The following is a 25,157-nucleotide window of genomic DNA, read 5'->3' as shown; positions in this document are numbered from 1 at the left end:
TGCTACGCTGCTGAGAACACCGAGCCCCATCAGGCCTAGGGAAGGTGATGTCTACTGGAGTTTGCAATGGGACATCCCACTGAATTGGGTGGGTTACCTTTGCACCATGGGTAAAGGGGAACTGCTTAGTCTCCACTGGGATCCCTCTGTCCTGCTGTAAGCTGAACCTGTTGAAACACAATACCTACAATGGAACATGAACCATCAAAAGAGGGGAGAAGGTAGGGGTTCTGATCTGGCATATCCGATCCCCAGTCCATATCCTCATGCTTGACAGTGCTGCCTCCCTGGCCAACATGTATCATCATATATACAACCAGGTCGAGTTTCTACAGCTGCCAACTTCTTCTTTTCAAGGCCAGGTTAGCTCGTTCTATTTTCCAGTGGTGTGACCATTTGGCTGCTGTCTTTGTTCTTTCCATTGGCCCGGAGGACATTATAGCACACACAGAGGCCCTTACTAAATTTACCCAGCAAACCTGTCCTTACTAAACACTGAAATGTCTCTAAGAAAAAAAGCTGCCCTCCAAAATAGGATGGCCTTGGACCTCGTTACTGCCACACAAAAAGGCACCTGTGCCATTATCCAAATAGAATGTTGTATGTTCATACCCGATGAGTCTGGTAATGTATCACCTTTATTAAATCATGTGAGGTTCCAAATAAACGTATAAGTGATCTGACCCTTAGTCTAGGGGACTTAGTAAATCAATGGTTCAGATCCTTGGGCTCTTGGTTGAGAAAATTGTCACTTCTTTCGGGAATCATCGTAATCTGTGTTTTCTCTTGCATGTGCCTATGTTATTGCTGTGGTATCTGCCTCCAATGCCGCCAGTTAGTTGCTAAATGAGCTGCCTCCATGCTAGTGAAACCCCTTGCCGATCACTCAGGGCACATTTGGAAGAGGGGACATGTGACATTGTAAGAGCTGGTCATGAGGGGTGGGGTGGTGGAGGAGGTCATTGAGAGGACATGGCCGCTGGTTGACTCTTGAGCTGGATTTCATCTGGGAAGCTCCAAGGAGGTTTTGAACTAATGCTGTCCTTGCAGAGTGTGTTAGAACAGCTCCTCGGGTCCCTCACTGTCACAGAAGTTCAGCTCTGGCTCCTTTCAGAGTAGTGGAGATTCTATACTGGGATAAGATCAGATCCTGGCTGCATTGCCACAGGGGAAGCAGATGGTTTGGGGAAATCCAATTTAAAATGAAAGAAATTGAATTAGCTCTCCAGGGGTTTGCCGACCAATGCTTGAGTGAAAATTATTACATTAGCTGCTCAGGCCTCTCCAAGCCAGCATTAAAATCGAGGGCAGGTGGGAGTGGACTGGTGGAGGAAGAGGAATAAAGTCCTTAGACTCTGATGATCCCTGGCTTGGGATCCATGGACCTGCAGCTGACTCTGCCATTGACTTTCCATTGTCCACAGACCGTTTCTGTAACTTCCCTTTCTCAAAGACCCACATGCATAATCCCACTTCTCTTGGAGTATGGTCACACTTATTAATGGAGAGCACCACTCAACAGGCCTATTTACTTCAAGAATTCCACTGCAGACCTCCCTGGGGTATAAAGACCTCTCTAGGGTGGCTGTCCTAGGTAGCTCTTGAGCCAGACAGCTCTAACTAGGAAAGGTGTCCCAGGAAGTTCTTTCTGCCTAACTTCCTGTGCTTGGAATGCCACGGGGCATCCTGAACATTGATATTTCTCCTTTAGCCAAAAGCACTGAGGCCAGGGACTGGTGTCCTGACAAGAGATGACAACAGGGATGCTTCTTATTGGGTGGTGCCACATGACCTGTTCATATCCTTTCTGCTAAGGAAGCTTGAATGTGAGATGCAGAAAGAAGTGGAGATACTGGGGTGGAATTGCGGGGACAGAGGCCATATGCAGAGCTGGGACAACTCACTGTCTCAGGTCTCTGCTTGGCCGGTTGTGCAATCCAGGCTAGAACACACAGAAACTCAGAAGTCATGGTACAGCATCCGAGATGCTGAACATCCTTCCAACAAACCCCATGGTTTAAGGGTTTTGGTGCTCTCTTCCTCACATCTTGAAAAACTTGAGTGGTACTGAGTGTGAAAAAAAACGCAACAATTTCAGAGATAAAACATTATTTTGAAATATTTTAGGGTTGCCCATAGAAATAGTCACTGTACCTATTACTTTAACCTTTATTAGAGGTCTTCCCCTCAGCTTTTCTACCCCATAATGAAGAAAAAAATATTTTTTTTTGTTGGGAGAACTACATCTTTATAAGCACTTAGAAATAGAAGAGATCTAGGAATTCCTTGTCCTCATCAGTGCAAGAATTGGCACAACTCCATCTCTAGTCTCTCTTGGAGTTCATCCTGGGGCTCACTACTCCTGGGGAGCCTCTCCTCTGTTGGATAGCCCTAGTTTTAAGTAGTTTTAATGAGTTTTCTTTGTATTAAGCCAAAATCTGTTTTCCCATGGGTTCTACCCATCAGTTCTCATTGTGGCTTCTGAGACAACATACACCTCTGATTCGCCTTATAGCCCTCTAGATATTTGAAAACAGAGATCGTTGTGTTGTTTGTTCCTTCCTCTCCAGCCCCAAGTTAGAATTCCCTGGTCCTTCACTTTCCTATTGGATGACAGAGTTTGAAGCTTCTCCTCAATAAGGTCTGTCCCCTTCAGGTCTCTGTAATTGATAAGCTTCCTTTTTAAGGACAGTGGCTCCATATTGGAGCATCATACTACCATCAGGCCTGACTGCATCTGGACACCCACCTCTCTGGATGGAGCCCCAAACAGCCTCACCTCACAGTTTTCGCTTAAGTTTGTGGTAAGCTACATTTCCATGCTTTTTTCCCAAATGAAATTGTTTTCTCCATACTGCATTTATGTAATGACTTCGTCCAATTAAAGGATGTTCCAGTTTGCTCCTGTTAAATTTTCTCCTGTGAGATTAATCCTGGGAGGCACCCCTGTATGAAACATGTAATAATACTGGAATCAAACGTGTATCTGGAATATTAACTGTATTATCTTGGGGCAAATATATGACTTTTCTGAATCTCAAGTTCCCCAACTATAAAATGGAATAAAATACTCACAATTCATTTGTCCCTTTCTCACCTTCAATGTAGATTGGAAAAACGAACTACTCATCTTTTCAGCCTCTCTTATAGCTTTGAGTACCCATGTGACAGATTCTGGCCAATGATACACAAATGGATGTTGGCTTCTAGTCTGTTGGGGAAAGCTTTTGCATTTCAGCTAAGAGGGGTAGTTGCAGTGAGCATTTGTCCTTCTCCCCTACTTCCTGCTGTGAATGTAGAGATGGTTGTTGCCGCAGCAGCTACCTTGTGACCAGGAAGGAAAAGCAAAGAGAATAAGAGACACCATCTTTGACAGTGCTTAGATGCTAACTCAATACCTGTGGTTGCTTCCAGACATAATATATGAGAAAAAATACCCTATTATCTAACCAGCCAAACATATGCTTAACTTACTCAAGCTACTTGAAGTGTAAGGAGCAGGGACTGTGGATTGCTCAATTTCATTTACTTATTTTATTAAGATATATCCTTTGGTTGTCATAATTCATTATTCTAGACCCTGAGATCTTTTTGAACCATAATTCTATTACCCAATGACTGGCTATTCCTCAGAGCTTCGTGAAACCCACAATATTTAATAATATTCCAAGTCACTTAAAACATTGACAGGATAGGGCAAACTGGGGCCCCCTAGCCTACTAATAGAAACCTTTCTCATTGGATGGGGGTGTTCGCCCAGCTATGGATCTAATTGTGCTGTAAGTCCATCTATACTTCTCCGTCTTATGATCATGAAGCTCACGAGATGCCCTAGCCTAACTTTGAGTGAAATAAATATTCCTCGTATTCCTGGAGTGTCCTAATGCAATAGTCAAAACCTCCTTCCCAAGGGAAATGATGGCAGCATGAAATGAGTGTTGGGGTGTACCTGGAGTTTTGTCTCTACCCTTGCACCACTTGACTCCACTGTAGAGGTCATAGGATGTGGAGATGTGGCCCTTGTGAGGAGAGTGCCAGGAGTTTGGGGATTTTAAAGCACTTTTAGTTCTTAAAGGGCACCCGGTGAATTAATAACCATTTACTATCCAGCTGTTTCAATTCAGATTTGTTGCCCTGGGCTGCTTTTAACAGTTGAACCAAGAGGTCAACCTATTTGGCTTTGTATTCCTCTCTTGCTCATGGAAACTTTCTGACCTACAGATACTGTCGCTATTGGCAGAGTCTATTGCCTTTTTGTGACCTAAAATTTCCTAAAGGTCTTTGCTCCAAAAGCCCTTCCCGAGAGCTATAGACCATCTTGGTTTTGCCTTAACTCCAGAGCTTCACCTGGATCTGGGGCAAGCTCCTTTCACTGGATTGACAGCAGGGTAGACCAGCTGGCTTCTTTCCAGGTGACTACAAGCTCTCAATGGTCTCTCTTCTTTGGAGCCTGGGCCTAGTCTACAGGTCTGATGGGGCTGGGTCTTTACCATGTGCAATCCTCCCCTTACCTGCCAGCTGACTGGATAGGGATGTATTTGACTGAAAGTGGGTGAGATTCTCTCCTGAAGTTTCAAATGGGGCTAATAGAGGTTGTCTCTATACGCTTGGGAATTGAGGACCAGCCCTTTTCCTACCCCACGTGGGCCAAGTGGCAGAGGCAACTTTCTTTGGAGAGCAAACAGCACACAGAAGTGGGGGGCTGTAGGAGTTCCTCGTTCTCAGTTCTACGATCTTTCTTTGGCTCAACTGTTTCCTTTTTTTGAGTTCCATGAGACACCATTTTTTAAAAATTTTTAATTTTCAATGAGTTGACATTCAATATTATTTTATATTACACCTATGTTGTTACTTTGGTAACAACATAGGTGTAATAGTTTACTTTTGCTTAAGCTAGCCAATTGGTCTCTTATTTATGACAAACTGTAAGATAGGGTATTCCTCGATTTAAGTAGTAGCAAACCCTCACACTGACTCCACCCACCTCCTGCAAAGTAGCGTGGAAGTGTATATGGGACCTATTTTTCCTAGAGGGAGCAGCAGTCACAAACTGTTGATATTAGAATGAAGCTGGGATTCTGATGCCACGACTTACGACAGTCTCGTTCACTCTAACATAAAACAAACCGTTGACCTATAAGTTCCACAAACAGTCCAGTTAGCCCGCAAATGCTCAAATTTATAGGGGACCTGGGGCCATAGAACAGCAACAAAACTCAAGGATGCTAACCCAGCTGAGTTTTTCTTTTGAAATTGTGGTAAATATAAAACTTACCATTCCAACAATTTTTAAGTGTACACTTTGGTGACATTGAGTACATTTATAATGTTGTACGACCATCATCACCATCCACTTCCAGAAATTTTTCATCATCCCAAATGTAAACTCTGTAGTCATTAAAACAGGAACTCCCCATTCTCCTTTCCCCAGCCCCTGGTTACAATTATTTTGTCTCTGAATTTATTCAAGGTACATCATGTAGGTGAAATGAGATAGTATTTGTTTTTCTCTGGCTTATTTCGCTTAGCATAATGTCTTCATGCTTCATCCATGTTATAGCACGTGTCAGAATTTCATTTTTTTTAGGGTGAAATAGTATTCCAGTATAGGGATGTACCATATTTTATTTATCGATTCATCATCTGTTGATGGACATTTGGGTTGTTGTTGCCACCTTTCGGCTATTGTGAATCATGCCGCCAGGGAACACCAGTGTTCTGAATTTTTTTAATGTAATGGCATTCGGGGGTCGTTTTTTTTTTTTTTTTTTTAATAAATGTTAAGAAAGAACCCAAACTGAATTAAGGAGTGGAAAATAAAAACAGGTTTCCTATGCCTCTGTACTCACCCTCTCATGGTGTTTATTTCACTGTGTTGCAAATGCCTGCCTTTGAATTGCCCACTAGATCGTGGACATTCCAAGCAGGGACTATGTCTCCCACACTGGTGGCTTGGAGAGTGGCCAACCTGGTTAACCTTCCCAGCATGCTCCTTCCGGAATGTTTTTGGTTAGAGTGGAGCAGAAAAGAGATCCAGGAAATCCTCATGGGAGGTCTGGAGAAGGAAATGAAGCATTTGTAGCTCAGATGGTTGCCTTTTTTGCTGGCTCACTTCAGCTTCTCCAACTCTTGGCCAGTGTGTTTAGCTCTACTACATAGAGTTCTAGCCTCTGCAGGACTCACACCACCAACATCAGAGAAACAAGAGCGGATGTGGATTTGTCTGTCTTTATGGGCTTGTGCGTGTGAGTTCCAGTTTGTTCTTGCCTTCCTCCACTTAGCATCCATCTATTCTTCCTATCTGTCCTGTGAGCTTCAAGATCCAGTGTCAGAAGCAAAGATGATAGCCTTACAGAGACTGCTTAATCAGCTCCCATGATTGTGTAAAGTAAAATCCTTATAACGAATTCTCTCTCTCATATGTATAAATACATAATTTATATATATGTATATTTGATTTGATGGCTTAGCTGCATTTTACTGGTTTTCTTTCAGTCTATATATAATATTTAATCTTCTGCTTCTTGGATTAAACCCTAATGGGTATGTACTCATTTATCAATCAACAAATATTGATAACAAATATTGATAACAAATACTGAGCTGCTACTATGCACCAGACACTAGGTTCTAGGTGCTGGGTGTACAGCAGCGAATAAAGCAAAGTCCCTGCCATCAGGGACTCACATTTACTGTTGCGTCCCCAAGATGCGACACACTGCTGCAAGAAAGAGTCTTGGCTTCGGTTCGAGTGTTCACTCTATTAACAATGGTGTGACATTGGGTCAAAATCCCTCCATCTCTCCATGCCTCGATTTCTTCCTTAGGAAAGATGGAACACCAACCTTCCAACCTACTTCTCATGGAAATGCAGTTAATGCAAACAGCAGTTGAAAGACATCTGAGAAATGAGCTCTAAAAAAAATAAAGGAAGCAAAAACAAAAACCGGTCCAGGATATTGTCATAATCTTTTATTATGTATCAAATTGTCTTCAACATAAGTTACAATCTGATTAAATTTGATAGACATATTTTATCTATTTAAAGACAAAAAAAATTCTCTTTCTGTACAATATCGTTTGTCTAGAGTCTAGCAAATATAGTACCTTTCATTGCAGGATTTCTGCTTAACATAATAAGCAAAAACAAATAACCAAAATTTATAAACCAAAGCAAACCCAATCCCCCAATCTCTCAACTACAAATATCAATATTGAATAAAGCATTAAAAAGATAAACACAGAATAACTTTTGTATGTGTTTAGAAATGCAGAATGAATACTAAAGTTAGTGGCAAAAAAGAAAAAAAAAATGATAAAAAACCAAAAAAACAAAAATAAAACCCCAAGAAAATAACTAACAATCTTCAGGGGTAAACTTTCCTGCTCAGGAGTACAAGCTGACTCTAGACCATCTCTCGGTTCCTGCGGATGGCACAGCACAGGATCATACTGAAGATCATGCCAAATATCTGGAAGACAGGGTGGAAGAACAGGTGGAACAGGGTGGTTTTGCGAAGGAAAAGACATGAGTCATTCAGGCCAAGACAAAGGATCAGGAGAATGGTGGCCACGAGGCCAAAGTTACATGTCAAAGCAGGAGAGATGTAGGCTAAATAATGGGGAGGATCACTGACTGGTGGGATTCTGAGAGTCTGCAGCCACTTGCTGATGCAAACTGCACAAGCACCTGCCCTGGAGAACTTGAAGGGGGAAACAAGCTCAGAGCTAACTGAATGTTCAAATTCCAGATATTCCAATAATCCACACAGGTTGGTACTTTTGTTTCCACCTCTGTGTATTTGTGTGTTTTACATTCTATTTTAAAAGGTACTGTTAATGTCTTCTACTGAAAGCTACTTCAAGCCTTTCTAGATGCAGATGAGAGGTACACATAACCACTGAGAAAGGAAGCAATTCTCTCTTTTGGGGTAGTTTTGCAAGGGTTCCCCTAAAGAGTTCTCATCACTTCCTCCTGGGGAGAAAGGAAGAGATCCCAGGGAATCTTGTTGACCCTTGATGGTTTCTGGGGCTGATTAGTAAGAGAGCTTTCAGGCTTCCTGATGGGTGTCCACCCCTTGCTGCCTTTCAGACTATGGGGGGAGGTGAAATAGTTCCCATCCCTGTAGCTTTTACTGAACTACTGTCTGAGGGAAAAGAGCAGGTGCTTGATGAAAACATGTTCTGAAAATTATCCCAGGATAACGAGATAACGAACAGGTTTGGGTGATTTATATCCTTGTACGGTCCTAACCTATGCATAGTTTGAAGACCAGCAGAAATGGTTATCACCTTACATTTATCTGTGAACCTTAATAATTAAGAGAATGGATTTTGGAGACACACTGAGTTCAAATCCCAAATGCTTCACTCATGAGCTCAGAGACTTTGATCAACTTACTCAACCTTTCTGTCTCTCCATTCCCTAGTCTCTAAAACGGGAATGCTAATAGTTCCCACCTCATAGGTATGGCAAAGACTCAATTGGTTGATAAATGTGTGGCACTTAACATAGTGTTTGGCCAGAGCATGCACTTAATGTCAATCACTATGAGGACCATTCCCTCCTGGAGTATGGGACACTCACCATCACCACGGCAATCCCGATGCCCACCGCGCCAATGATGTGAAATTTGTTGTGGAAGACTTCTTTGATGGCCTCAGGGCAGGGCTTAGGGGGAAAAACCAAGACCCCAGTCACACGCGATCCCTGCTCCCCTCCTCCGGGTACACCTCCTCCCTCCCATGGTACCCGTTTCACACCCAGACCACTGATGGTCCCAGAGAAAGGGTGGGGATAGGAATGTTCAGGTGTCTTGGCTGGTAGATGGAAAGGAGGACCAAGAAATATAGGTAGTGGGTCTCTAAAATTTGGGCAAGAAATCGGAAGAAAGAGGGGCAAGTCTCTGCTTTGGGTCTATTTCTTATTCTGAAGTTTGGGCATCAGCTCTAGCTTATAATCATGAGCCATTTATAAGTCTAAAAAGCAAGAGTCCAGGACTCAAAGCACACCTGTCTTTGATGGCTTGAGTACTGGGGGAGGCTGATCATGGGGCATCAATGGGCGGTTCTAGGTGCCAAATCACTGCAGGCAGCTGGAACACTTTGCTATTTCCCTGGTGTGGCCTTTGGTTTGTTGCCTTTGAGGACACAGAAGCCCCAGGGCAGGGGAGAAATGAGATGGCCACTCTGGGATTCTCACAGGTGGAATAAGTATTTATGAAGTGTTTGGATGTCTAGCCTCCTGGATCGAGAGGACACATTTCACTTCTACCCTCGTGGGATTTGCCCAGAGCAAGTGGGCAGGGGCACAAGAGCCCTGCTCTTAAAGTTTACCTTCACTGAGATGCTCGAGAGTAAATCCTTTTCGGGGCAGATGTCTGAGATGAATTGTTCTACTCCCCCAGCAATACCACAGCAGTTCAACTGCAGAGAGAAAGGCAGGGATGGAGGTAAGAGAAACAAACTAAAAAAAAAAAAAATGATTAAAATAGAGATGTACTTGGTCTGGTAAACAAGTACCCCATGTGCGCAAACATTCTGAAGACGGGTCAGAAAAAGGGTTGGAGTCTTTGCAAAGACGACATACCGCGTAGTGGATGGCTTTCAGCGTTTCCCGTTGGGGCTCGTCCTTGGATTTCAGCTTTGAGTAGGTGTCCTTGTAAAATTCCTGGAGTTCTTTAATCACCTACAATGGACAGATGAGGGACAAATGAACAAACGTTTTCATGAACAGATGTCACCTGTTCCACCTTGTTCGTGAGCAGCCGACAGATTTCCATACTCGGAAAACGTTACCTAGCAGACTGCCTCTTTCTTGGCATCTCTAGGGCCCCTCCCTCCCCTCTCACACCCTCTGGGAACAGCTCCTGCCATTCTGCCTTCTCTTGTACTTATGGCTGGTCCCTTCAGCCCCAGTTGGCTCCTTCCCTTCTATCTATGGACAAAACGGAATTTCCCGATCTAAAGAATAAAAACAGGTCCTACTCCTGATCTGGCCAGTTCCTCAGGCTTCCATCTTCTGTTCTTCACTTAGAGACTGTGTGACTTTTGGTCAATTAACCAAACCTCTCTTCACACCTCTTTCTGTATATTTAGGACGGAGATTATAATAATCCCTACCTCAGAGGTTACTGTAAGGATTTCAACGTGACATTGCATGTTAAGCCCTTAACACAGTATCTGGTACAGAGTAAATCGGGAATGAGTATTAGCTATTTTTTGTAATAGAAAGGACGTATTATCATTCTCCTATAACTGGGTGCATTCTAATTTAATGGATGCCTGTCCTTTGGTCCCCCCTCCCCTACAACATCAATTAACTGATCGACATCCAGCACTTCTTCTTCAGCATCTTTCATAATTATCCCTTCCTATTTCTACAGCTGCAGCTTCTTTTATCTGAATTAAACCATTTTAAAAACAGAACAAGACAAAACGGGGTTCCTCTATCTAGTGTCTTTCTTCTCTCTCTCCTGCTATATATGACAAGACAGCCCTTCCTCAAACACAGCTCATCCTGGTCCATAACTCTTTGGTGGCTCCCCACAGAAACCCAAGCCCAGCTGTGCTCAGATCCTTTTTTGGCTGGAAGTACCCTGTCTCCCACCGACTTTCCTCCGGAAGCCTTATCTCTCATTCAAGGTTTAGGTCAGTGCCCTCTCCTCCACGAAGCCAAGAGATTTCCCTTCTCCACCCTACTCTTTCAAATCCTGTGGAACTTTTGGATATAAGTGAATTCTATAACACCTATCAAACACATGTCTTTCTGCCGCATTAGGTGGCAAAGGTTCTTAAAGTGGGAACCACAGCTCGTGCATCTCTAGACCCTGCATAGCAGCCAGTTCATGGTGGCAAACAGTTATAGACTAGGTAAAGGAGCAATGGTGTCCACCCCACAGAAAGCTATGTTTTCCTAAGCTGTCTTTCCAGAGGAGTTGGGGGGAAGGGCTGCTGAAGTGTGAGATACACACAGAGATACACAGACCCAATGACTATTTCCTGAACATCTACTATGTGCCAGCACTATTCAAGGAGCTGGAAGCAGTGGTCGGCACGATACTGCACAGGGTAGTATAAACGCTCCCATTTCCTGCCCGGGGGGGTGGTGAGGGGGTGGCTCATGTTCTAAGGGGCATGTGGGAACACGGTAAAATAAGAGGCATGACCAAAGTGGCCTGCCAGGATACCCTTCTACCTGCATCACCTCCCATCCCCAAACTCCCAAACCCATATCACTGCAGGTCCCAAGAGATCTTATAGGAAAAACCTACCTCATCTTTGTGGGAATATCCCCAGATGGCTGCAGCTATTTCAAGAGCAAATATCACCAGGAGGAAGGCAAAGAACTAGAAGGCAAAAAGGAGGTGGGGTTAGGAGCAATCCTAGCCAACCAGAAAAGGCAAAGGGTATTCTGGAGAACAACAATGACAAGAAGAATGACAACTCTCTGGGGATTGGACACCTGGAGACACCAATGAACAGCCTGGAAGGGGCAGGGAAATAGTTTACAGAACTGTGAGTGTCAAGCCTAGCTGAGGAGTGAAAGCTGTAGTAGAAAAAGGTTCCTACTCAGGAGGAAAGAACGGGATACAGCTGACCCCAGAATTTCTAAGGTATTAATTAGTTAGGAGTCTACCAGTGATAAAATACCATCGCTCACTCATAAAGCCACAGAGATTTGGAAAAATAAAGTAAATACACTCTGGAATTTGAGAAAAATTTTAACGAATTCTGAAACAAGAAAAGGCAAGGGTATCTGTGGATTCAGGTGGGGGCGTGTGGGGTGGGGAAAGTAAACATGGTCCTCAAACAAAGTGCTGACATTTAGTCACCAAAGGAAAGTGATAGATAGACAGGCTCCAGAGAGGAAGAGGAGGAAAGCATGGCCACAGGGGAAGAGGACAAGATGCTGCGTGGTAGGAGGCTGGGGCAGGGCCTGGGGCGGAGGAACACTGGGGAGGCTAGCCCTTGAGGTACCCTCTTTACCCCATGCCACCCCATCTGTTCTATGGGATTTTGGGGGCAGGGAGCCTTCGAGTCAGAGTGGCTGTGGGAAACACAGAGGGATACTCACCAATCCCAGCATGCACTGGGACTCTTGCACAGCCCCACAGCAGCCCAGGAAACCCACGAGCATCATGAGGGCGCCGGCTCCAATCAGAATATAAACTCCTGAAGGGAGAGGAAAGGGGTCAAGACATGGAGACATCACTGTGGAGGCCCAGATAGTTCCTGCAATTTCCTTTTTCCCTCTACATGACTGTGCTGTACCCCATCCTCACTGGCCCCATCTCAGGGAAGAAGTACCTTATCCTTAAAAAATAGCCTCCTCCATCTCTGCCCTTAAGTCTCCTTCCCACCATGTCTCTCTTCTGGGACCCCATCCCATCAAGTCCTCACTCCTACCTTCCCCTCAGCCTTCCTGGAAGGTGCCCATTACCCTTTAACAGGGACAAAGAAGATCCTTGGGAACCCCCAGATTCTACTCATGGCACAAACTGGTCTAGTCTGTCAGCTATTTCCAGCTAGATGAATCCAATCACGCAAATTAAAATAGACCCTCCAAACTCAGACTAACTTCCTGGCACTCTGATCAGCCTCCTGCTGGCCTCTACCTGACAGAAGAGGATGCTTTTTTAGCAGGACGGGGCAGTGTACACTCAGGCGGCCAGCTCTGCCTGCTTCCTGGAGGGGATGCCTCCCGCCCTGATGCAGACGGCAGTGAGGCATGCACAGTAGGTAGCACCCAAGGGCACATGTTGGCAAAGGTATGAGTAGCTTGCTCTACTGCAAAGAATATAGATTTGGGGTCAGGAGACCCTTGATTTGGTCTCAACTCTGCTACTAACTGCTGTGTCATCCTGGGTAAGACACATTCCCTCTCTAGGCCTCAACTTCCTTATCAGTCAAACGAGACGTTGGTTGCTAGAAAATTTCAAAAAATCCTTTATAACGACTAAAGAGATCTTATAGTTGCAATTCGGTTACTCCAGCTTAAGGGAGAAAAGGATCTTCCTTGCTAAAAGGAAGGTGAGTGACACTGTTTCTAAGCTCTCAATTTTAGAGGGAATGGTGAGAAGGGCAGTGACTTCTACAACTCCTGTCTATGCCCAACACAATGCACATTCCTGGTACAGGCAATGCAGTGGGGGGTGCCCTGGCCCTAGTCACTCCATAACCCCTAGGGAATGCCCAGAGGGGCCCATCTTACTGTTATTTTCTGGAGGGACTGTGCCCTTACTTGACTCCCCCAACAGGCAGGCACCATGGAAAAACTGGCAGAGAAGTCCCGAGCCTCCCTGCCTTGCAGGCACCTTCTACCCAACCCCAGGGGGCTGCTGTCATATGCTGAGAGCACCCACTCTGAAGCCCAGAACACCTGGGTTTGAAAGCCAGCACTGTGACCCTGGCAAGGCCTCTTAATCTCTCTGTGCGACACTTTTCTATCTGCAAAATGGGGATGGTAATAATGTCTACCATGGGATCGTTGTGAAGATTAAGCAGTATGTATTTCGAACGTGTCGAAGTGCTAGCTACTGTTAATCTTGAGAATGCAAAGGATGAGTGACAATTATTAATAATCACAGTAGTAAGTCTTTCTATACTTGCTGATCCCTTCCTGCTAAGGGTCCAGGGCAACTTCCTTAAAGTAGAAGCTGAAAGTGAGAGTCTGTGACGCTTCTGCACAATACACAACAGGATACTGCAGTGAGAACCCTTGGCAGGTGTCACAGTGACTTCACTGTCCCACATCCGTACCCCTAGTACGGGGCCGAGGCTTTGCAGGCGACACATCGTGTAGTTTGCCTGCAGCTGAGGCTCACGGGCAGCGCCGAGCAGAGAGGACACAAGGAAGCATTTGTGCCTCTCCCTCTCTTCCCCTACATCTGTCGTGATGTCAAGTCACGTGGGTTTACTGGCAAACCTCTATGTTGTATGAATATGGGTATTGTTCCTGTGCACGCCTGGCCCAGACTGGGCAAGGGGACAAATGCAGTTTGTCCTCGAGTCAAGTTCTATCCTCCCAGGCAGTCCAATACTGTGGGGCCACAGGCTGGTCCTAGAGAGGCAGTGGAGCCCCAGACCTAGGCATTGTGGGAGGAGGGGCCCTGACATGGGGACACTAGCAAGCTAAGGCAGTGACAGGGCCCCAGTTTCTCCCCATCTCGTTGAGACAAGACAACGAAGGATGAGTCACTTCTTTGCGCTCCATAGCAGGAGCTGAATAAATAGGGGGTACTAAGAGATAAAAGGGATTTATGAGCACACGAAATCAAGTCGAGTGGGAATGAACAGACAGACGTGTTTTCTCTAAGCCCAGATCTCAATTCGTAAGCCCAGAGACACTGGCAGAAGTCAGGGAGTTGAGTTAGCAGGAACAGGCCCCTGCAATAGGAAAAAGCATTTCCCATGGGGGGGGAGAGAGAGAGAGAGAGAGAGAGAGAGAGAGAGGAGGGAGGGAACATCTTCCTAATGGGCCTTGGTTAATATTAAATATTCATTCCTGGGGTCAACAGATGAAGACTTTAGGACAAAGGGTCTTGTTGGTTTTAAATCTTGCTCAGACAGCTGCAGATCTGGGGTATCTTAGCTTTACCCTTCCCTGGCAGCTGTTTATGTGGATTTTAGCAGCAGGTATAGGGTGGCTCGTCCACAAGCAGCCCCCTTGGAAGCCACGGGACCACTGCAGGGCTCGGGGCTGCTTCTTAAAAGGGCCATCCAGGGATTCCCCTTGCAAAGTTCCTCCCAGCCTCCATCTCGAGATTGTTAGCAAAGGCCGGCCATGAGAGATGACAAAGTGTTCCCCTTTATAAAACAAGTGAATGTTGGCTTTCTGTCTGACTCATGGAAAAAGTTATTCGTCACAGGGCCTTCTCTAGGATTAGTGTATTAATTTACTTAAGGGCTGTGTATTCCGCTTTTTTCAGGCTGACATTATAATTATAGGCCTAGTTAAAAAAAAAGCCCTTGGTGTAGCAGTGACAGATGCCAGGGTGGCCTTTACAGCAGAAATGGGGCTTTTTTTTTTTCACCTGTTTATCAGAGCTTTCGGCTTTGGCTAGAGAGAGGACACATCAGCCTCCTGTCATCAACCCAACCCCATCTTGCAGACAGCACTCACCATACCTGTTTGTGTGCAGAACAAAATCTGGCAGGGCTTCTGGCCTCCACTTCCCTAGAACAGCTTATTACCTCCAGTTAACTCAATCAGGGTTTCCGGGAACTCTAACTTTGCTCCCAGTGGCGCTCTCTTGGTCCCTCTCCATCCCATTGCCGGCTGTTCTCATTAATGAGCACCACAGTGAACCCCATTTGTCAAGCATGGAGTTCCCTGCCTCGGAGAGGTGTGGGTGTGTACACTCTGCCAGTTCCAGGAAGAAAAGGGGGAACACAAGACACAGAGCGACAAAACGAGCTGCCCCAGGACACAAGCTGGAACAGGGCTCCTAGGGGCAATGCCATGTGTTCTGGAAATCATCAGGCACCATGTCATGAAAGGGGAATGGTCCTCAGGAGGAGGGGTGTTCACGGCCTCTGGCTGGAGCCCCCCAGATTCCCTCACTCAGTGGCTATGGTTTTGGGAGGACACTAAGGAATTAAGAAGAGCTGCTGGCCTGAGACCAAGAAAATGAAGTTCCCCAACACGTTTGCAGCCTGGGATTATGGATATTGCTGACGGGCTGAATCTCCCAGGGCCTGAACTGCAGAGAAGGCCCATATAAGGCTGTCTGTCAGCTGTTCTGGATTCACTACGGACTGTTTTGAATGCTGGAGAGTTTCTTTTTCACTTGCTTCTCCATCTGGTTATGCATTCTCTACTTTGAAACCTGCAGTCCTGCTGGAGAAGGCACCCTCGGTCCTTCGGGTTTCCTGATGGGTCACAGCTGCATGGTTAGCTGGCCTGTAGGTTGCCCTACAGATGTTTAGTGACCCCGTGTAAAGGATGGTCACTCCCCGATGTCGGGAATAGAGCAGGGTGGAGCTGGCACTCAGCTGGAAGAGGGACGATGGGTCGATACCCAGGCGGGTGTCACAGTCCGAGGGGGAAAGGGGGCACAGAGAGTAAAGCCTCCTTGGCCCTTTGCCCGTGGACAATAATCATTCAGTTTCCCAAAGCACTCAGTGAAGTGCAGGGCCCAGCCAGACCCATGCCCACGCAGCTGACTGGTGTTCTAGTGTCACTTGTATCATCGTCTGTTCCTTGGGCTTCTGCAAGCAGAATGAAGTCTTCAAAGCTGAGAGCTTTCCCAGGCGGGGGGGTCCACTTCCTCTGTTAGAGCTAAGGGGGCCGTGGTCACTGGCCCCCAACTAGAAATTGCTGTGTCTCATCTCATCAGGATTGTACCTGCAAATCCTTGTCCTGGTCACTTTGGGTAGGACCACTGGCCATTGGGGGACGGGGAGTGGCCCTGCAATGACCCGGGGGATCTGAACCCTGTGAGGTCCCCAGAGATAGGCCCTGGCTCCCTGACCCTGTGCTCACTACTCTCCTGACACTCTGCATGACTTTCCCACCTGTCATCTGCTGGCAAGGACCACCAGTGCTTGGGGCTTCTCTCTCCTGACTATAATTTGGGCGAAGTCAAAGGCCAAAAGAGCCCTGCCCCACTCCCGCCCATAGGGAACATCCAGTCAGTGGAGGTATTTTCTATTACTGCATGAAGAGCCCTACCTGCAATCTAGCACAGGTAATACAAACAGCAGCTTTCCCAGGCCTGGGTTTAGATCCTAGCCCTGCCTCTTGAGGGGTACGGGGTTGGGCAGGTTATTTAACCTCTCTAGCCCTTGGTTTCTTTATTGATGAGATGGGAATCATTCCAAATACCCTGAAGAGTTACCGGGGTTATATTATATGACATGTGTGAGACAGTGAATGACACACAAAGGGATTCAAGATGTATGTATGTCTTCCTCCCAATTCCATCCACTCACCAATGAGATCCTTACCCCCCACATCTAAAAACACACGGAATTAGCCAGAGTCCTAGATAACAATAAATAGAAACGGGTCGTTGGGAGTGGCCGGAGCATGAAGCCAGGCCCTCTGTAGAGAACAATGGGAGATGACTGTGTGGGGAGAGCGGGACATGCTGGGGGCTCGCCTTAGGACGACCCACTGAAAAGGATGCCAATTATTCCCACATTCCCGCAGCAGATCTGCTGTCCCCTAAGAGGGTGCCCAGCTCCCTGGTGTGACAGAACATGACAAGACATGACGTGATGCAGAGTGCTCGTGGCCTCCCCTCAACACCCCGCCCCCACTGCTCCAGCTCCACAGGGCAGCATTCCGGGCCTGTCGCAGACTCACAGAAAACACGCTGTTGCTAAAACAAGTCAGGGCACCATGAGACCAGCTCCCTAAAAACTCTCTGTGTAGTTTTTTTTTTAAAACATACATTGTGCTTTTCTTTCCCTCACTTTCTTTCTCACGATAGGGAGGCACGCCCTAACAAACTCCAGCTACCAATCACAAAAGAATAATAATAGCAGGGAAACTCTCCACATAGCCTGGGTGCCATGTAACCAAGAGGCTATGCCAGTCTGTTCACAGCTGGCCTCCGGGAGGCGGGAAGGGGTCCGCATGCTGGCAGCCACTGCGCTCTTCCTGAAGGCCTGGGAGATAAGTCTCTTCAGATGTTTTCTTCATCTTTTTTTTTTTTTTAAAAATAACTTCTTTGGTGGGCGGGAAGGAAGTGACCAAACTTGCACTTTGAGCTTGATGACATGAGAGCACCATCCTAAAAATAGGGGGCTGCTTTTGCTTCTCGCAAATGAGATGTTTCCTATCTCCAAACCAGGCCACGGATTCCGTGCATTAATTTAGAAACTGGGGAATTGTGCTTGACAGGCCTCAGTGCTCCTCCTCCTTTTAGAGAGTTTACACAGTGACACAGTGGTAAACAGTGGCAGAATGACACTAGAAAAAATGCCAAGGAGCAGGCGGGTACAAAGAATCCTGCTAAGTCAATTTATGCTTAAATTGGAAACCTTTGCCCTAAAGCAAGAGCACTTTAGAAAACAAACATATAAAACGAAACAATCATGGCAAAGTTTCTTGAATTAGGCAGATGATGAAGTTTAAGATGACACGAAATGAAGACAGAGGATCAGGGATGAGAATGGAGGTTCTTTAAACCCTCGAGAGTGGCAACAACTTTCGGAGAGCCAACTTTACATCTGAGAATGGTCAAAGTGCCAGACTTAGCATTAAAAAAGAAACCACATCAGTCAAATGCAAATTCACGGGCATAACTACACAAAAGCAAGGTTCCAAAGGGACAAGACTGGCCAGGACTGGCCACATGGCCAGAGCGCAAGTCTTTCCCAAGGCTGAGGCTCTGGGTCAACACAGCTGGGGGAAGTACCAAGTCTACCCACCCTTACCTGTGTAGAAGCTGGAATGATTGTTTTCTTGCTCGAAAATGCTCTTGGTCTGAGAGTCGAATCGGAGCCATAGTCCAATGGCAAGGACTGCAATCCCGGCAAGCTGCAAGAAATACAGGATGTTGGCGCTAATCCCGGCTGCCAGGGAAAACTTGGTGTCCAAGTGCCAAAGATGAGACCACCCTTGGTCTCTGCCCCTCATCACGCACCGGTAGTAGCAGCAGGTAGTATGGGGATGCAAGTGGGGGGAGATCAATCCATTTGCTAAACATATTAGTAAGTTGGAAATAAACACTTACAGTATGGACAACAGAGGACTATACAGCAGTGAAAATGAACTGACGCAGCAACATACAGTACTGTGAGTGCATCTCACAGATGCTCAACAGAAGAAGCAAGAACCACAAGAACACGTATAATGATTCCATGTAGTTAAATATTACCGGTTAGGGGTATATATCAATGACAAAGGGAGTAAAAGGAAGTGATTATCATAAAGTCAAGTTAGAGGTGCCCTGTAGCTGGAGGGAAGGATTTCTGGTAAGAAAAGAATACTTCAGGGGCACTGGCGATATTCTAGCTTTTGACTTGGGTGGTAGTGATGTAGTTATCTCTTCATAGCGATTCCTTAAACAGCTCATGTTTTATGCACTACTCTGTGTATATACCATACAATAATAAAACAAAAACGCTGTTCAAAGGGCACACCCGTTTATCCATGAGGCAGCTGTGATTCCTTATCAGACCACACTGTTCAGCGAATGACATAGCAGAGTCTCCCCTAGGCTGTCCATTTTTGGTCCTTTACACCTTTTCACACGGGGAAATCTTAGAAGGGGACCTGTCCAATTCCAGGTTTTAGGAGCATGCATGCTTCCTTACAGGTGATTCTAATAAACATCAGACAAAAACCTCCACGTAATCTCACAGTCTTGTGAAGGTCCCATTTCCTAGGTGGGCAGGTTGAGATACCGGCTCCTAGAGGGCAGACTTCCCCAAGAAGGCACAGAACTGATGTGCCAAAGCCTGGCCTGGCATTGTTTAACTAGATGCCCGTGGAGGTGGCCTCCAGCCACGCCCTCCTGTACCAGCAGCACCAGCAGCACCAGCTGAGCTCCGTCTCTCACGCTCGTACCAGGGCCTGCTGGGGAGTGACTCAGGCTGCAGTGTGGTGGTGGCCAGCTGGACGCACGAGGGCGTGGGCCCCAGGCCAATGCCCGTGCACCGGGTTTTGCTGGCCACTCTCTTCACAACAGAGGCGCCCTATCTGCCAGAGCCCTGCTCTTCAGGAAGCTTGGTTCTCTGCCCCGGGAGCTGGGACAGCCCGTGGTGTGGACCGGCCTCTCTTTCCTGTTCCCCATGACTCGGCAGTGGGTTTGGATGTGCTGGGGGGAAGGGAAATGACAACGGTGTGAAGGGCGACCCAAGACCTCCGCCTGCGGTCGAGCCCAAACTGTGCCCGCGCTGCAGCGGCGTGTGCTCCCTGGGTGTAACTTCCACAGCGAGGGCCTGGGACTCCTGGCTTAGAGTTCCACTGCTTCAGTTTTCCCACCTGTAAAATGGGAATGGTGAGATGCGGCCCTTCCTCGCCTTTTAAGTATGGCTAAAAATAAAGGAGATTATATTAGAGGTACTACAAGTATTAGAAGTTATCGTGAGAATAAACAATCGGCACTCGGGGCGCCAGGACTGCCCTCCCCGCCCTTGGACAGTCGGTCACTCCGCGCCTTCCCAAACCTCTCAGTCCTCATCTTAGAAAGGCAACACAAAACATCAGTGAGAACCACCAATGCCACATGGCCCAACGCTGGACCAAGCAAAAAACAAACTAACGAAACAGCAACAATAAAAACAAACAAAGAAAAACTCATGGAGGCCTGGCTTGAAGGAGCAGAAATTTTAGAGTTAAAACAAAAGCTGAGAGCTTGGGGTTCAAGCAGACGTGGCATCTCATTAACAAAAGACACGCAGGTGAGTTAGGGCGTTCTGGGCTAATCCGAAGACAGCAGACATGGCTCTGTGGGGGAGAGTGTGAGTTTTTCCCCCCTTCCCCAGTCTGGACACTCTAGTTCGACTCAGGAGCCCTGCCATTAGAGCAGAGGCACGGTGGGGCCCAGTGGGACATCCCCATACGCTGCAGATGGAACGAGCACTCACCAAGTACTAGACAGGTCTTGACTCTGTGGCGGGCAGGCCCTGGCCTAGCTCCCCTAGGGTCCTGGAAAGTTAAAAGGAAGTGATGCTTTTCTCCTCTCCCCCACCCCAATATATGGCAGCCCAATCAGATCCCTGGAAAATGGAACACTGAAGCCGCTGGCCTCCTTGTGGACATGAAAGTGTCAACCCAAGAACTCTGTAAGCTAGAGCCTCACATACACTTGGTAGTTCTAAGTTTTGATTACCACTTAGCTGCCAGCCTTTTCCTCAGTCTCCCTTCTCACCCTCATCTTGGTGGTGCTACCGCTCAGGGCACCTGGGACCTGAGAGAGGCCGTATCCTTTACTGTCCTTTCTGCTCTAGGCTTGTGCTTATCAAAAGAATTATCCTTGAGTCATCTTCTCTCCCTGTTGATAAAGTTACTCACCGACTCCTTCCTCTGCTAGGAAAATTCTTACACAAATCCCCATGGAAAGAATAAAAACAATCCTGTCCAAAAGAACTAAGCTACAAAAAAGGAAAGAGAGCTACAGCCTGCACAGAAGCTTCTCATGAGCAAGAGCTGGGTGTCTGGGAGTGACACCATGCTCACGACAGAGCTTTCCAATAAAACCCGCAATGGTCAAACCTCTTCAATGTTATAATTTCAAGGGTCCTAAGCCAATCTGTCAAAGTTAGTCATTTATCTGGTCTCCATGCCCAGGTGGCAAGAAGGACACGGTGCTGGAGAACTGGAATCAGGACGAGAAAGACTTCAGGCCTCACCCTGGCCAAGAACAAGACCAGATTCAGGAGTTGGGGGTCCCGCAGGTCTGGACCCCACCCTGGACCTCATGGCAAGCTGCCTGGTTGTCAAAGCCAGAACACTTGCCTGGAATAAGGAAGAAGAAAAACAGCCGGCTCTGGAGAAATGGAAAAAGCAGTAACAGATCTCAGTCTCACGCCTAAAGCCTCACTACAGAGAGGGGGAAGTTCAAGAAATCCAGTGGGAAGGGAGGTCTGGGGCAGGACTGGGAACACTTGGTTCACCAAAATCGCAGAGGAATGAGCCTGCTGCCTTTTTGATTGGATTACAGAGTTAAATGGCCTGAGGAGAGGCTGTGTAAACCATTAGCTGCCCATTTTCTGTAATGCTATTGGAGAAATTGCTCCAGTTGGCTGGGTCACGATGGCTGGGGGTCACAGGGCCACTGAAGTGAGTATAACTGGTGCAATCTAGTAATAGCTTCTACTGTTGTGCAGGCAGCACACTACCTAAGGAGTTCAGAGTATTTCCCGGGAGAGCTCACTTTCTGGTGTGGCACGGAGGGGCTCCCTAGCTCCTACCTGGCTTTTGCCCCCAGCTACTTGAATACTAGGAGAAACCAAATGAGAAGGGACCAGCAAGAACCAAAGAGAGCTTTGACCTTGAAAAAAGGCCATCCGGTCAATGATTAAGGGACTCCACAGAATAAGAAAATAGGGTCTGACAGGCCAAGAAGTTGATGGTTTCCTTCCAGGTTAATAACTGATATGTGGCAGGAATGTTGGCCACACAGTTGTTACGGCTGCTGCCTCACTCTTGCCCATCATCGTAGATCTGAGCAGGTTTGAGTGGATGCTCAGACAATTCCCTGCTCACAGAGCCCTTGAAAGAGGACAGCAAACCTGCCCAAGATCACCAACTGGCCTGGTGGGGACAGAGGTAAAAAGTCCAGTGCTCCTACTCCTAGCCCCAGGCTCTGCCCAAGGTCACCTCTCATTTCCAATTACAGCCAAAGGGAAACATTCTGGTCCTGCTGAGAAAAGCTCCTTTGCCTTTGGGGCAGAAATGGTCTCACCCATTTGGTAGTACAGGGAAAGAAAGACAGCTCTCCCTCCAACTCTCACCTCAATGTTTTGTTGGAAAATTTTTTTATTTCTTCAAAGAACTCATTTTCTTTTCAGAAAGATGGGCCATGAGAAAAACATGACACAAACCTAAATTGAGGATATTGTACAAAATACTTGACCAGAACTTCTCAAAATGGTCAAGGTCATGAAAAACAAGGCAAGACAGAAACTGGCATAGACCAGAGATGAAGGCGACATGACAACTGTCATGTGGTATCATGGATGGGATCCTGAAACAGAAAAGAGGACATTACCGGAAAAACCAGTGGAAACTCTGAGTAAGTCTAGTTTAGTTAGCAGTACTGTATCAATGTCGATTTCTTAGTTGTGACAAATGTAGCATAGAAATATAACATATTAATGACAGGAGAAACTGGTAGGGCTACAAAGGAACTCTATATTATCTCTGCAACTTTTCTGTAGATCTGAAAGTATTCTAAAACTCAAAGTGTATATACATCTATACAAAGAAGATGGGGCCTCTCTTTCTAAGTTTCCTGTCTCCTTCAAGAACCTGCTCCATTAATCCGCCTCTTTCCTGCCTCTGTACGCCGTCTCTGCCACCGCTGCATCTTTTGCCAACACATAAGAGCAAGTCTGTCCATCCTAAAAAAAAAACCCAAATAGAAAACAAACCCTTTCTTCCTTCAACCTAACTCTGAAAGGCTGCAGACAGCTTAGGTCGGTGGCCAATGTTTAAGACTTTTGCTCCATCTTACGTTTTTTGATCTGCCAGCAGCATGACAGCATCGAACCCTGCCTCCTCCTCACCTGCTCTGTGGATGGAATCAAAGTCTCTCAAATAAGTCTTGTGCATTCCCACCTCTGCTTATGCAAGTCCTTCTTCTTTGAATGCCATTCTGTCTACCTAGGCCGGTGGCTTCCTACGAACATTTCTTTAGTCCCCTCCCCAGGAAATGCAATCCCGCGAGCTCCACACCTGTTCTTCTCTCCAGCATCCTGACATCCTCCATTCCTCTCACGTGTGTGCTCGTCGCACTAGAGCTTATGCTCCTTGAGGGCAGGGCCACTTCTTAGTCATTTTAGTAGCTCCCCTGCTCCATCCATACTTTGCATAAAACAGTATATAATCATTCCATAATTGAATGATTACTTCAATGACAGAATTTCTGAAACCTACCAGAATTTCCTCTCCTGGTCTTCTCCCCTTGGAGGAGACCTCCATTCCAAGCTGGCATTTCTTCCAGATTCATCTTCTAATGTACCACAACAAAAGTCAGAAACTACAAGGAAAAATTGCTCGCCCAGAGAAAATACTGAGAAAGACCCATGAGGGTATGTGATGAATGTCACAATGAGACGTAGGGGTAAGTCCACATAAAGTCTTTTTTAAAATGAGAGTTTATAAAAAGTTCACACACTCCAGTCCTCACTCCCAAAAGGAGTCCAGTTAGACACTCCGATTTTTAATGAGCACACAGGTAATCCTGTCGCCTGGAGTTTATGCCATCTTCAAGAGACACAAAAACCCAGCACAGCTCCAAGCTGAGGCCCCCAGTGAATAGTTTCCTGCTCACCTCTCTCACCACTCTAAGCACAAGGCACTAAAGGCACCCACGCAAAGACGAGAATTCCAGTGAGTCATACCCAGTCTTGCTATGGGCCCAGAAATCTTACACTAAAACACACCTGGAGTTAAAGGAAATATCTCCAATTCCAAAGGAGGGCTGAAAACAAAATCAAAGAGTAATTAATGCCACTTAGGGGCACCTGGCTGCTCTGGACTCCATGCCAAGTTTGCAAAACTGGTTCCAGTTAGAACCTGAGGAGTTACTTATGTGCAGGTCACCCTACTGACGGAAACACTTAAATTAGCTTGAAGAAAGACGAGGAAGTAACAAGAGGAAAAAGAGCAACTGGCTGCTAAGGTTTCAGGGTGTGCGTGATGCACCGCATCCTGCCGCTCAGGTGGAAACGACCATGTTGGCCTGGGGGACAAATCCCGCTTTGAAGAAAATTCCTGTCATGGGCGGTCCTTTCCTCCAAGTCCCTTCTTTCTTCTGTAATATGACCTGACTAGTAATAATTTTTTTTTTTTTAAAAGGACAAAATACTCATTACGCGTTCTCTATCCAGCTGTCTCAGAAAGCCCAGGAAGTAGAGAGCACATCGTTCTCCACAGTGGTTTCTCTTTGGGGTTAGCCTTATACTTGTGGTCACATCCACTACTTTGGGAGGGGCTGGAGACGGGCAGTGGTGACAGGATGGGGTAGGGGAAGGAAGGAATGTTTTCATTCCTATGTCCCTTTGTCTTCTTGGAAAAGCAACGACTGTCTGGTGACTTTGGTGAGCCTGTGGTCAAACAGATGCTGCAAAAGTTTTCAGTAAGAGGCAGGTGGCCTAATAGAAAGAATGGTGAGCAAGGAGCAGGAGACCCTGGCTCTGCCACCTGTCTCTTGTATGCCTGTGCCGCCCAGAGCCTGGTCTACATGAGGTGGATGTCAGAATCACCTGGGGGGATTCTAAACATGTACCTGCCTTGATTCTGTTTCACACCTCTGTTGAGAAGGACTGGACTAGTGGAAGAGCATGGACTTGGGTCTAATTCTGGTACTGCCACCTAGGAGCTTCATGACATTAAACATTTTCCTTAGCTTCTTTGAACATTAGTGATCTCATTTGTAAAAAAAAAAAAGAAAAAAAGAAAAAAAGAAAAAGATACCTGTTTTGCCTTTGACCTAGGCTAAAGGTGAGGATTAAATAAGGTGATGCATATAAAA

General features: G+C 46.4%; 1 protein-coding gene across 1 annotated transcript in view; it reads right to left on the bottom strand.

The window, feature by feature from the left end:
- Nucleotides 1-6,950: 6,950 nt before the first annotated feature.
- CD9 (CD9 molecule) overlaps nucleotides 6,951-25,157 on the bottom strand; it is a 32,075-nt gene continuing 13,868 nt past the window's right edge. Inside the window, exons 2-8 of the mRNA XM_006914609.3 lie at nucleotides 18,388-18,490; nucleotides 12,077-12,174; nucleotides 11,274-11,348; nucleotides 9,590-9,688; nucleotides 9,337-9,426; nucleotides 8,588-8,671; nucleotides 6,951-7,472 (exon numbers count right to left, since the gene is read on the bottom strand). Of these exons, the coding sequence (XP_006914671.1) occupies nucleotides 7,407-7,472; nucleotides 8,588-8,671; nucleotides 9,337-9,426; nucleotides 9,590-9,688; nucleotides 11,274-11,348; nucleotides 12,077-12,174; nucleotides 18,388-18,490 (615 nt within the window). The 3' untranslated portion in view covers nucleotides 6,951-7,406. The remainder of the gene's footprint in view (nucleotides 7,473-8,587; nucleotides 8,672-9,336; nucleotides 9,427-9,589; nucleotides 9,689-11,273; nucleotides 11,349-12,076; nucleotides 12,175-18,387; nucleotides 18,491-25,157) is intronic.

The sequence above is a fragment of the Pteropus alecto genome, unplaced genomic scaffold (assembly GCF_000325575.1).
Source record: "Pteropus alecto unplaced genomic scaffold, ASM32557v1 scaffold94, whole genome shotgun sequence".
NCBI lineage: Eukaryota > Metazoa > Chordata > Mammalia > Chiroptera > Pteropodidae > Pteropus > Pteropus alecto.
This window is presented reverse-complemented; position numbering and strand designations above follow the sequence as displayed.